The sequence below is a fragment of the Octodon degus genome, unplaced genomic scaffold (genome assembly GCF_000260255.1).
Source record: "Octodon degus isolate 3935 unplaced genomic scaffold, OctDeg1.0 scaffold00137, whole genome shotgun sequence".
NCBI lineage: Eukaryota > Metazoa > Chordata > Mammalia > Rodentia > Octodontidae > Octodon > Octodon degus.
The window spans coordinates 5,988,651-6,002,132 of NW_004524713.1; the positions used below are offsets into that span (position 1 = coordinate 5,988,651).

A 13,482-nucleotide genomic window follows, 5' to 3' on the forward strand; every position below is an offset into this window, starting at 1 on the left:
ACAGTAAGTAGAAGAGTACAATTTCTAATTAGACTATTATTTTTATTTTTAATGTATAACTCTGATAGAAAAATTGAACTTTGTTATTATTTTAATTTCATATTTTTATAGTGTTTGGAGGTTGAAAAGTATGCATGAATTATTGGTTATTGGGGGAGGCTGAAAAATTCATTGCATAATTATTTTGAAATGTAAGGATATATAACAATCTTAATAAAATTATATACCTAACAACAGAATTTCATATTTTGAATTTCTTCTTTAAAAAGGAAATCTATATTCTTTTGCCCATTATTCTTTAATTCCAAAGGACTGTTACAAGTTTTTTAAAAAATGAATTTTAACGTGGGAAATAGCTTAGTGGCATAAGTGCCTGCCTGGCAAGCACAAGGTCCCTAGTTTGATCCGCAGTACTGAAGAAGAAGGAAAAAAAAGTATTATAAAAAAAGAATTCTAAGTCCTAGATAAAGAGTTTACATTTTAAGACTATTTTCCATTTTCTTTTGTATAATGTTTAATAAAAATCTCATCTACAATTGTATGTTTTCCATTTTTATAAGTTCATTAGTCATGCATTTGACCACTTTTTTAATAAAAGTAGCATTGAAATAAGTTTTCTGGTGGGCATTTAAACTACAGTAGACCCCTTACCCAACTGCCAATCAATGTTAACTGAACTTAGTCCCAGTTCTTTTTTTTGCAAGTGATTTAATTTCTGTGCTACAGCTTTCTTGTTTTTCAAATGAGAATGATTTACTTGTACTGCTAGCCTCTTATATTTGTGAGATTTAAGCAAGTTATAAATGTGAAAATAGGGGCTAGAGGGATAGCTCAAAATAAGTACCTTCAAGTCTAGGCACCTTCCTGGCAAGTGCAAGAACCTGGGTTTGATCCCAAATGCTGTGTGGGTCTGGAACCGTGGGGTGCTGCGCTGGACACAGAAACCAGAGGTGGTGGTGCACACCTGTATATTCAGCGCTGGGGATGCTGAGACAGGAGGATCGCTACAGTCCAAGCTGGGTAGCAAGACCCTGTACCAAATAAGTAAATAAATAAAAGATTAAATTTTTTTTAAACATGAAAATAATTTGAAATGAATCAAGCAAAGTAATGGAAGGTGGTAAATTTATAATTCATAAAATGATAATAAAATATGTCCATGTAAGAATAATGCAAGTACTAGTAACCACATCTTCCTATGGTAAGTTATCAATAAAAAGAAACAGTATTGCAGCTTAATTCTCTAGAGTTCTCCATGTGACAGTATCTATTTTCTTCTTCTTTTAGCTCTTGTTTTGGTTTTTTGCAGGCTCTGTTCTGCTGATTTTTTATTCTTCCTTGAAGGTAGTTCTTTTAGGGCTGAACTACATAATGCTTTTTCATGGTCTGCATGATAACTTGCATTAATATGCTTGTTTGCATCATAAGTTTTGAATCTGGCTTGCCTTGTTGGGAAGTGTGCTTGTATGTATATATTTTTTTATAATGGATGTATACATTGGAGAATGAATTTGAATGTGGGGAAATAATTTGTATTATTTTTCCTAACAGTAAATATGTTAACTGCAGTCATCTCTTGATTATCTACAACTAATAGCTAATTTCTAGTTTCTTTAACTTCTGTTTTATTCTTATTTATGTATTTCTTCAATAGCCATTTGAGTGGTTACTATATGCCAAGTCTAGGGCTATAAAAACATAAAAGACATTGACATACCTATTTATTTTACAGCATAGTACAGTACAGTATAGCATCTGTAATAGAAACTCCTCTATTTGCCTTTGGTTTGGCCTTATTGAGCTTTGGGGGCAGAAGGCCAAGATTAGTTGGTGCTGTTGATCATAAGTTGTTGAGTCTTGGGGCTTATGAATATTCAGTGAAAATACTAATGTGAGTGAGCAATGTATTAAAACACCCTGGAACAGGACAGCACATGCAGCTTGGGACAGGGGGGTTGAATGTTAGAAATCAGGCAACTTGGTATTAAATTCTATTTCTTCTGCTACCAGTTGTGCATCTGGGCAAATCATTTACTCTCTCTGTAGCTTTTGCCACCTTTTAGTGTAGCAAAGATTCAGGGAGAATAGTGTGTGTGAAGTATGCAATTCAGCATCTGGGATACAGTGAGTATCTGAACGATGGTGATTCCATTTTGGTAGATCATCAGGAGGTGACTGTAAGCTATATCATGCACGACTGTGGTTTCTTAGTCTTGTAAAATGCTTGTTTATTCTTTAGCTTGTATTTTTATATTAATGAACTATTTCCATGTGGTTTTTTATTTGATCTCTGTTGTTGGACACCTTTTTTCTAAAAGGATAAAAATCACTTAGTGGACCTTTGAAATGAACTCAAAGGATTGTATTAGTAGAAAGAGGGAAGATACCAGTAGTTAATAAAATGTTTAGCTTCTACTACCAATCTAAATGTAACTTTTGACAAATTAGTTCACCAATGTGAAACAATTTACTTATAAATTCATAAAATTAGATGATTCATATATTCTTCAAAATTAAAAATTTTTGAATTCACTTGCAGTGGAATTACATTCTTGAAATTTTGATGTTTGTTATTTGGCTCTGATTGAGTTTACTTACATTCCTTACGCTTTATTACAAAAATGATGTTTTGGACACTTAAAACTAAGATTCCACTAAGTCACAAATTGCTGCAACAGTTTAATTCAGAGCAATCACTTCTCTATAGTTAATGTCAAATATCATTGCCCCTATAAATTGAAGCCGTCATTAAAACTAAAAAGTAAGCTAAATGAGTGAGGGCTAATTATTGGGAAATTAGGAAGCAGGTGCTTAGAAAAGTTACTTTAAAATAATTAATAGAGTTATCTTCATGTTTGGAAAAACAAATTTAATTGACTTAAAATCTTTATTTGTAGTATTCTAAAATAGTAATTGAACTTCAAAGGTCTTTTAATGTGATCTCTTCTGAAATAATCTGTATTTCTTTTTTTATAGTATAGAATTAAGGTAAAATATTGAGTGTTGTGCTATTTGCTTTAGTTTTATTGTTGTTGTGATGAAAACCTGCCACATCATTGCACCTCTTCACTAACTTACTGATCCTCTATGTTGCCCCATCAAATTGGGCCAATAGCTGAAACGGAAGAACATGGAACTAACACGAGCATGTCAGAAGCAGTATGAGCTGGAACAGGAACTGGCCTTTTACAAAATTGATGCTAAATTTGAGCCACTAAATTACTACCCATCCGAGGTGAGGTTTTTTGGTTTGTTTTGGTTTTTTAGTAATCCACAACTAAAGCCTTCATGAGATGGAATGGAGTAGGGCAGGTGGTGGGAATATTTAAGGAATTTTATCACTTACAACTCTGTTTTCTTGTTATGAAGGCATCAGTACAGTATACCATACTTTGGTTGAGTCTATGATTTGTTTGGTGAGTTAGAACAGTTTCCTAAAAAGATGAAAGTGCTGGTATCTGTATCTGTAACCAAAAGCTGCCATCTTAACCCTGTTACTGCTCTTGAGACTATGGATTGATCAGCTGCCTGAAATCCAAACTTTTTTTTTTTTTGCAGTGCCAAGGATTGAACTCAGGACCTTGCCCTTCCAGGCAAAAGGTTATTCTACTGAGCTATCTCCCTGGCTCTGAAATCCAAACTTTGGATAAAATTCTTTAGTACTATGTAACAGTCATCTCCCTTGCCTTGTTTGTTCAGTTATCATTGGGTTCAGTATTTAAACAACCATTATTGGTACAATAATGCCATTGAAACAAGGAACTTTCTAAAACCTGGTGATTTCAACCTATCATATATTTGTAATCTATTCAAAATTAGAAGTTGTTTTAGATTCAAAATTAGAAGTTTTAAACTGAGATTTTGAGACTGGTGAGATGGCTCAGTGGTCTAAAGCACCTACTTAGAACAAGCTTAGCAAAGCACAGAGACCGCGGTTCAATCCCCCAGCACCACATGCCAGCCAGCCCTGCCCCCTGGTGGGCTGAGCTGGCCACACACACACACACACACAAATAAATAAATAAATTTTTTTTAAAAAACTGAGATTTTACTTATATCAATCAAGAAGCCAGATAAGACACTTAGATTTTAAGTTGAATGATTAAACAATACTAAAAAATCACATACCTGTATGCAGTTCTTTAATGAATTGATCCATACTTTCATTCTTTGGTAGTAGGAAAAATCATCTTTGTGTGTATGTGTGTGTGTGGTACTGGGGATTGAACTCAGGACCTTGTGCTTGTCAAGCAGGCACTTATGCTGCTGAGCTATCTCCCTGGCCCACAATCATTTTTTTAAAGACCATTTTTAGTTTAAAATTATTTTTGCTATATTAGGGATAATATCAAATTTTTAGCTCCTAGACAAGTAGGATTAATATAAATTTAGTAAGGAGGATTTATTATTAATAAAATGAGTAATGTCATTTGACTGTTTGGAGGTTAGGATTAAACTATAAATCTATTAATTTATTTTGCTTTTAGGATGTTGAAATTGATAAAGCCCCTGATGAGAGCCCTTATATTGGCAAATCCAGATACAAAAGAAATATGTTTGCCACAGAGAGTTACATTCCCAGTAATGCCCAGGCTGTGCAGATCAAGAAGGTGGAGCAGGACGAAGGGGAGCAGCTAAGAAATGAGCGTGTGACCTTGGAGGCCATTGCACCACTGGATGTACAGCTGGAAGATAGACAGAAAAAAATAAGTGCAGGTTAAACAAAGTTATTTTAAATTCTTTTTAAAAAAGTTTTAATATGTAAGCCATTTTGTCTGATAATTCTTTTAATTAAATATCCTAATGCTATTGTCACATACATTAAAATGTAAACAAAAGTAATGACTTATTGAGTAGGTTGTTCTTTAAAAATTTCTTTTATGGGGCTGGTGAGATGGCTCAGTAGTCTAAAGCACCTACTTAGAACAAGCTTAGCAAAGCACAGGGACTGCGGTTCAATCCCCCAGCACCACATACCAGCCAGGCCTGCCCCCTGGTGGGCTGAGCTGGCCACACACACACACACACACACACACACACACACACACATAAATAAATAAATAAATAAATAAAATTTAAAAAAATAATACATTTAAAAAAAAATTTCTTTTATGCTTGAGAATGTGTTTTGGACAGTAATTGATGGCAACATGTCCAGAGGCTTCAAGAATGTGTTCATGAGGGCCAGGGAGATGGCTCAGTGGAATAAGCGCTTCCCTGGCAAGTGCAAGGGCCTGAGTTCAATCCCCAGTTCCGCCAAAAAGAAAAAAAAAAAGAAGAATGTGTTCAGCCTGCCATCAAACATTGGAACTACTATACACATTTCAAGGGATAATTAGTAATAACTGAAGCAAGTAAAGAACCATATTTATTGAATCTTACATGTATAGCCAAAAGTGGATGCAATGCTCTGGATGAGGTGCAGCAGAGCATTTCCTTAGGCTTAGGCCTAAGGCTGGCCTCTAGCTCTTCCCTACGTGCCCCACACTCTACCTCTCCATCCAACCCCCCAGTCTTAATTGGAGGGATCTTAGTACCTCTGACAATTCATACAAGTGAAGAAGTCAAGTCAAGAGGCATTTTAGAGGTACTATCAGTGTCAAACTCTGAAACAGTTTTCCCAATCAGCTCTGTGAATATAGAAGAAAGAAAACAACTGGAATTTTTATATCCCACTAAACATAGTTTATTGTTAGGGTCTCACCATTAGATGAGCAGTTCATCTTCCTTTTGTAGCTAAATGGAAGACGTGGGAGGCCAGAAGAGGCTGACTTGGTAAGGTGAGAGAAGAAACTGAATTTTCTTTTTCTACATATACTACATGCGAGGCTCTGGAGGAAAAAGCAAAGTAAATCACACAGATATGCAGGCTAGCTTTAGAAACTCAGTTCTAGGAGAGAGAGAGAGAGAGAGAGAGAGAGAGAGAGAGAGAGAGAGAGCGCCACCCAAATTTGAGATGGAAGGTACTTGATTTAACCTCCAATAATGAATTTTTTGATACTGTATCTCATAAAGCATTTATTTGTAGCACAGTGCTTTATTTTTAATATATATATTTTTTCAGAACTGGGGATCGAACTCAGGACCTTGTACTTGGTAGGCAAGCACTTATTCTACTGAGCTATCTCCCCAGCCCCTGTAGTCTTTTTATTTAAATTTAAATTTAAATTTTTTTTATTTTTATTTTTTTGGTGGAACCAGGGATTGAACTCAGGCCCTTGTGCTTGCTAGGCAAGCGCTTATTCTACTGAGCTATCTCCCCCAGCCTCTGTTTTTGATACCTTGAATTTAGTTATAACAGTGATATTTATGTTTCTTACTAAATCCTTATTCTCTAAAAGGAGTTCGCTAGTATTAGAATTACTGAGTAGAGTCTCTTTTATATTAAGAATTTAATAAATAAAAAATCAATTATAATTTTGTAGCATATCATGAGGAAATTTAGTTTTAAATATTAACTGGTAGAAATGAAAGGCATTATAAGTAATTACTTGGTAAAATTTCTGTGATCAGTGACAAAATTTAATTTGGAGGAGGTAACTAAAAAGGAGAAATTTGTGGAAATTTTACGATTGAGGATATTTCTTGTGTGTGTATGTGAGCATGGTTTTTAAATTTGCAGCACAAGCCCGACTGTCAGAACTGCATGATGAAATAGAAAAAGCAGAACAAAAAATTGTAAGAGCTACTGAAGAATTTAAACAGCTGGAAGAAGCTATTCAACGGAAAAAAGTATGTAAAAGCAAAGCATCCATGCTAAAATGAAATGAAAGGGCCAGTGAGATAGCTCAGCAGACTAAGCACCTACTTAGGCAAGCTCAGGGATGAGGGTTCAATCCCTAGCACACGCCAGCCCTGCCCGCAGGTGTGCTGAGCTGGCCCTGGGTCTCGGCATGGTGGCACATACCTGTAATCCCAGCTCTGAGGAGGCTGAAACCAGGAGGATCACTATGAATCTGAGCTGCATGGTGAGACCCTGTAATAAATACATTAAAAAAAAGAAAGAAATTAAATGAAAAATAAAATGTGCTTTTCCTTTATGTTAACAATCCTTTCCACAGTGTCAGTTACCAGGAACCACTGCAGTGAGTCCCTGATTACCTGGCTAGACTTACAGCATACAGTAGGGAAGAAAGCATGAGAAAATAGAGGTGCTGTCAGGGAGCTGGGATGACCAATTGTTCTCAGGGTATAAAAGGCCATGAGTCATGCAAAACCTTGGTGTTTACTCGTTACAGCCGAGTCAAGGACAATGCATAAAGGGGAGTGTTTCTGGGAATAGTAGTGGTGACTATGTTGGGCTAGTAAGAAGAGCAAAGCATATTGAAAGGACAAGGACTAGACAGGGCAATAAGGGAACTGTAGTTTCCCCAGATAACGTTATCATCTCCTGCTCTTTATCTTACCCTCTGAGTGCCACAGCAGTCATTGACCCTAGCACTTCCAGCTATGACCAGAAAAAGAGAAGGAAGTTTTTGAGTTCAAGAGCAAGCTTTGAATGTCCCCTAGACTCAGTTTGTAATTTGTGGTCCCCAACACTTTGTAACCATGTAAAATTATTTTAAATCAGTATTGTCTGATTATGAAATGATAAACTTCAGGGTCAAATATTCTAGCATTTATCAATTAAATCTTTTTCATGATCATATCCTATAACACTTTTAAGATGTATAGAAGTAACCTAAAATTTATGTGTACAATATAACATGTTATTACAAAAGTAGCTACTGAAAGAAGTTACTTCTGGATATCTCTTGTAACTTAATTGAGTACCCTCTATTTATAAAATCCTGGAACCTGGATTAAATACCAGAGATCTCTCCTGTAACATCAGCATTGTCAAACACAAGAAGACAGCAAGCCATAAAAGAAAAAAAGATATAAAATGTGGTATAGAAAAAGATGAAATTTGTATATTTTCTCTCTCTCTCCTCTGTCTCTCTCTGTCTTTCTGTCTCTCTGTTTCTCTCGCTCTCTCGCTTTCTCTCTGTTTGGTGGTACCAGGGATTGAACTCAGAATCTTGTGCTTGCCAGGCAAGCACTTATTCCACTGAGCTATCTCCCAGCCCCTACATTAGTATATTCTTATAAATTACTGGCGTGTCATAAAGTAAACAGTTTAAACCCAGGATATAATTGCATTGGGGAAAATTCATTGAATTTTTTTCATAGTTTTTATTTTTTTATTTTTTACAGTTTTTAAATGTACATTACTTATGACTTGTAAAAATCAGTATTTCAGTATTTCAAAATTATAGTGGTACCTTCATACTGTATTTGGTAGATTAAAGATGTGGATTTGGATTATGGATTCTTTTAAAAGATATAGTGTTGCTTTCAGTTTACATAATAGTTAGAAATTGTTGCAGCTTGTGGAAAACTTACTACCTCCCAGTCATTGACTGGGATTAGTCTTGTGTAAGGGACACAGACATGTGTCCTTCCTGGACAGACTTACAGGGGACATAAACGATAAATTTCTTTAAAAAGTAAGAGAAAGGAATATAAAGTTAAACAACATCAGTGTTTTAGGAAAAACAAAGTATTGAGAGAGACAATAGATATAGTTTAGATTGTGAAGACAAAGGTGTCTCTGAAGAGGTAACATTTGGGCTGAGACACAAAGGAGGGGAAGGAGCCAGTGAGGCAGAGATGGGAGAATAATATTCTAGGCAGAGGTGACTATGGGAGCAGAAGCCTTCAAACTAAAGATTCCTCTGCAGAACGAGGGAAGGTGTAGTGGAAGATGAAGTTAGTTACAGGTTAAAATTCATGTCAGCTTAATAGGCTATTTTAGAGTTTGAATTTTATTCTGTACATGGTGGGAAACATTTGAAGGGCTTTAGTAGGATGGCTGATCCTATTTGTTTCTATGAAAGGTCACATTGGTGGCGGTGAAAGAATAAAATGGGGCAAGAGAAATGGAGAGGAATGAGATGTGTTTCCTTTAGGAGGCTGGTGTTCAGTCTAGGCAAGAGATAAGAAAAAAATGAAGGCACATGGAGGTGCCCATGAAAAAAAGTGCTGACTGATTCTTGGTCAGATTGGCGAAACTGACCAGACTTCCATTTGAATTGAAAGTGGAAGGTGAGTTGGAGGAAGATATCAGGATGGTTTTAATAGTTAAATAAAATGCTTTAATATTACTGATGAAAGCTTTATATAGGCAAATTCACAGGTGTCATTTTAAAATATATTAATGCTTCTAAAAGATGCTTGGAAAAAGTTCTTTTAATTTAATAAATACAAACCTTTGTGGTAATTTTTGTTGTTGTTCGTATAGGGCCTCAGCACATAGTTTGAACCCATAGTGATCCTCCTGTCTCAGCCTCTGGCTGAGATTACAGGCATGTGCCACTGGGCCTACCTGGCATGTGGTACAAGGGATGGAATTCAGGACATTGCACTTGTTCACTTGCCTGGCAGGCACTTAGACCGCCAAACTATCTCCCCAGCCATCCATGTTTCCTTCTACTTTACATTTTCTTTTTTATTAATTTTATTGAGAAACAAATAGCAGTGAGACAGTTTCAAAACTGATGAGTAAGACAGTTTCAATAATTAGTACATTGCATATTGTTGTCTTCATAGTGGTTATTCATAGTACAAGAAGCAGACATGCTATCCTATCCAAACACTATTAGAACAAATCTTTCTTCTCATTGAATTAAGAGAAAGCTGTGTATCTATCCTAACTATTTTGTATATTCAGATACAAAATGGTCCTTCGTTTATATCTCTTATTTTTGTTTAGTTTTGTCATAGATGGGTATTCCACTGACATTTAAATATTGTAGGTGCATGAATTCAGCAAAATAATCCAATATAGTCCAGTAGTCAGTAATAGTAGTGGGTTATCCGTAGGACTGGCAATGTCAGAAGTTGTTGACTTGAGCCTTTTACAGCTCAGCATATTAATATGGCTTTACTTTGTATACCTTATTTTTATACTTTTCTGCTGGATGGTTAAGACCAAGATAAAGCAAGACCCCTATAACAAGAAATGTTGGCTTTCCTTGCAAAAAGGAGGGCTGCAAGGAAAGCCAACATTTTGGCCCTAGCCTTTCAAGGTTAATTAAGACTCAGGACGTGTGAGAACTTGCACTGTAACATCATGTAACTCGGTAGTGTCCCAGATTTTCTGATCAAGATTATGGGGCCAAAGAAGAAAGTAATCGGTGATATAGAGTGTGCCTAAGGAGAGTCACATGGAGAGAAAACATTCTCTCAGGCTTTCACAGAGAACACATTGGCCAAGCAATGGCCATGACTCATCCACATGGCTGACACTGACAAAGGTTCTACAATCTGAGGTACAGGATCTCAGGATAAATCCTGAGGGGATTTCACTGACCTTCTTAGACCCAAAAGCTACAACTCTTGTTGCATAGGTCCTGCTTTACCTTGGTCTTAACCATCCAGCAGAAAAGTATAAAAACGAAGTATGAGAAGTGAAGCCATGCTGTTGTGTTGAGCTGTAGGGGACTCAGGTCAACAATTTCTGACATTGCCAGTCAAGCAGAAGACCCAATACTATTATGGGCTACTGGAATCTTTTAGAATATTTTGCTGAGTTAACACACCTATAATATTCAAATAATGGAACTTAACAAAAAAAGGGGATACAGATTAATGTCCATTTTGTATCTGTGTATTGAAAATGGTTAGGATAGATACATAGTTGCATTCTCTTAATGAATAGAGGGTTTTGTTCTAATGGTGTTTGTAAATAGAATATCATGTCCGCATCTTGTACAGCAGTTAACCATTAGGAAGAATGTATGCAATGTGTTAATTATTGAAACTGTCCTACCAATTTGGCTTGAAACTGTCTCATTGCTATTTGTTTCTCAATAAAATTATGGGAAAAAAAAAGAAATGTAACTTTTGTATCTGACATGGTTAGTCAGATCTCCTCAGGATTTACCCTGAAACCCTGTACCTCAGTTTGTAGATCCTTTGTCAATATCAGGCATATGGATGAGTCGTGACCATTGCTTGTCCAATTTGCTCACTGTGATAGTCTCCCTAGTGTAAGAACTTAAACGAAGAAATAAAAATAGAAAGGTGTAACACAGTTAGAAGGAAAGCGAGAACTTAAGGATTAAAGAACAAATAGAGGGCAAGGAGAAAAGCTAGGAAACATGATGGGGCAGAACCATACATTTATATGCACAGGATGGTTAAGGCACTGATCCTGAGAATCTTCGGCAGGTTTTTGAAACTAGCAGTTAATTGGTAGGATTCTTACCCTGACTTAACTATATATGCTGATACCTGTGAACTAAGCAACTGCACTGAAGATAGCAATGTGTAATGGTAGGGCCATGCTTGGAATGCCTGTCATTCTGGTCTTCTAAATATGTACTGCTTGTCATGTCATATCAATTACTTCTGTACTGTCTCTCAAGGAAATGTTTGTTGTTGTTGTTGTTGTTTTTTAAAAGGGTAATAAATGAAAACAAGAGACAAGAAAAAAAAATGTCATAGGACTGTCCTCTACAATACATTTTCTTAACTAGCTAACAAATGTAAGTTTCAGGCTGATTCTTAGCAGTAAAAGAAAAGCTCGATGAAAGTTTCCTAATATTTTGCAATTCTGTACATTTAGATAATTTTCTCAGATGATGCAGAATTTTCAAAATTTTTCCTGATTATAAAATTGTGATTATGGGAACTGTATAATGTTTTCATACTTCTTGTGCAGACTTTCAAGAAATATGTTTACATTTATATAAATCTACAGAAAACCATTAGAATAGTAGATACAGTTATTGCTATTGTAGATTTTATTGGTTGGCTGTCTTCGTATTAAACCAATTAGAAAAGTATAAGATAGAAGTAAATTACAGAAAGTCTTGGTTCCATAACCTTCTAGGATGACTGAGGACAAGATAATCAAATTTTCCATCATTCTAGTTCTCTATAAAACTAAGATAAGCTGGGTGTGGTGGTGCACACACATAATCCCAGCACATGGGAGGCAGAGGCTAGAGGACTGCCTTGAGTTTGAGGTCAGCCTGGGCTACATAAGTGAATTCAAATCCAGTTTGAACTATATATTGAGACCCTGTATCAAACAAACAAAAAATTGGGATAAATATACTTTCTACCTAACATGGTTTGAGGATTAAAGTAGGTGAAGAGTTTTGAACAGTGTATAGCACATAGGAAGTGCTATATAAGGCCTACTATCTTTAATACTGTGGTTATGATTAATCTTTTACAAGTCACATACACTAGAATGACAACTTCATTTACACCAGGTATTAATTATCAGAAACGTTTTATAAAATAAGGTTTTCTACATATCTGTAGTAGAAAAAATGTAAGATATGTGTGGAGTGCCCACATATTATTTAAAAGGACAGGAGAGGGAGTGGGGAAAAGAGATATATCTATGTATGTAAGCAGAATGGTTTGGACAACTGTGTTGTGGATTTCTGGTGGTCTGTGGAAAGGAATAGTTAATCCTTAATTTGTTTTGTCTTTTTTCAGTTCTTTTTGCTTTTTCTCTCTTCTTATTTTTTTTCTTCTTCCAATTTTTATATGCATATATCTGGTAATATCAACAACTAATTTGAAGACAACACTATGCAATATAACAAATACTGTGAAATTTATATTTTATTTAGTGAAATTCTGTATCATTTGTAATTTGTCTGTTTTAATACTATTTTGTACTCATAAAAAAAACCTGATAGGATTTTTTTTTAAATTGTAGACAATGTTACCTTTATAAAAAAGTATTACTGTCCTTTATTAATTATTTCTTGGGGTATGGGGGGAATTAGATTTCAGAAGCCAAGAAAGACCTTCTTTTCAAGCAGTTAAGTGGTAGAATACAACTTCTAACTAAATTACGCCAGGAAGCTCTGGATCTAGAAATGCAGATGGAAAAGCAAAGGCAAGAAATTGCTGAGAAGCATAAGGTGATCAAAGATCTGCAAATAGCTGCAGATAGCCTCGATTCCAAAGATCCAAAGCATGTAAGTAAATGTGAAGCAACTTTTGTTCTGAGGAAACCAGGTATGCAGTTAGGAATCTGCCACTCACTTTCTTGGCCTTTGATTCTTTGTGGCCTTGATTGAAGAAATAAATCAAGACAAATAGGTTCTACAGAAGTATCAGTGGAATTTATTATAAGGCAGATATAGAGTTACTCCTTTGAGCAAGAAGGTGAGCAGTGCCATGGAGGCATCTATACCATGTGCAAGTTTGATACAGTTTCATAAACATATAAGGGATTCAGAGAACTAGAATAATTATGATGCTTAGAATTTACTTTGGGGGGCTGGTGAGATGGCTCAGTGGTCTAAAGCACCTACTTGAAACAAACTTAGCAAAGCCCAGGGACCGCGGTTCAATCCCCCAGCACCACATGCCAGCCAGCCCCGCCCCCTGGTGGGCTGAGCTGGCCACACACACACACAAATAAATAAATAAAATTAAAAAAAAAAAAAAGAATTTACTTTGGGATTG

The 13,482-nt window shown here is 35.8% G+C and overlaps 1 protein-coding gene across 5 annotated transcripts in view; it reads left to right on the plus strand.

Annotated features, from left to right (window-relative positions):
* Cntrl (centriolin) overlaps positions 1-13,482 on the plus strand; it is an 86,996-nt gene that overhangs the window by 21,846 nt on the left and 51,668 nt on the right. For 4 of the 5 annotated variants that reach the window (XM_023701562.1, XM_023701561.1, XM_023701564.1 and 1 more), the window contains exons 8-11: positions 3,116-3,235; positions 4,488-4,716; positions 6,623-6,732; positions 12,795-12,989. In XM_023701562.1, coding sequence (XP_023557330.1) covers positions 3,116-3,235; positions 4,488-4,716; positions 6,623-6,732; positions 12,795-12,989 — 654 coding nt within the window. The remainder of the gene's footprint in view (positions 1-3,115; positions 3,236-4,487; positions 4,717-6,622; positions 6,733-12,794; positions 12,990-13,482) is intronic. The other variant, XM_023701563.1, reaches the window with a different exon arrangement.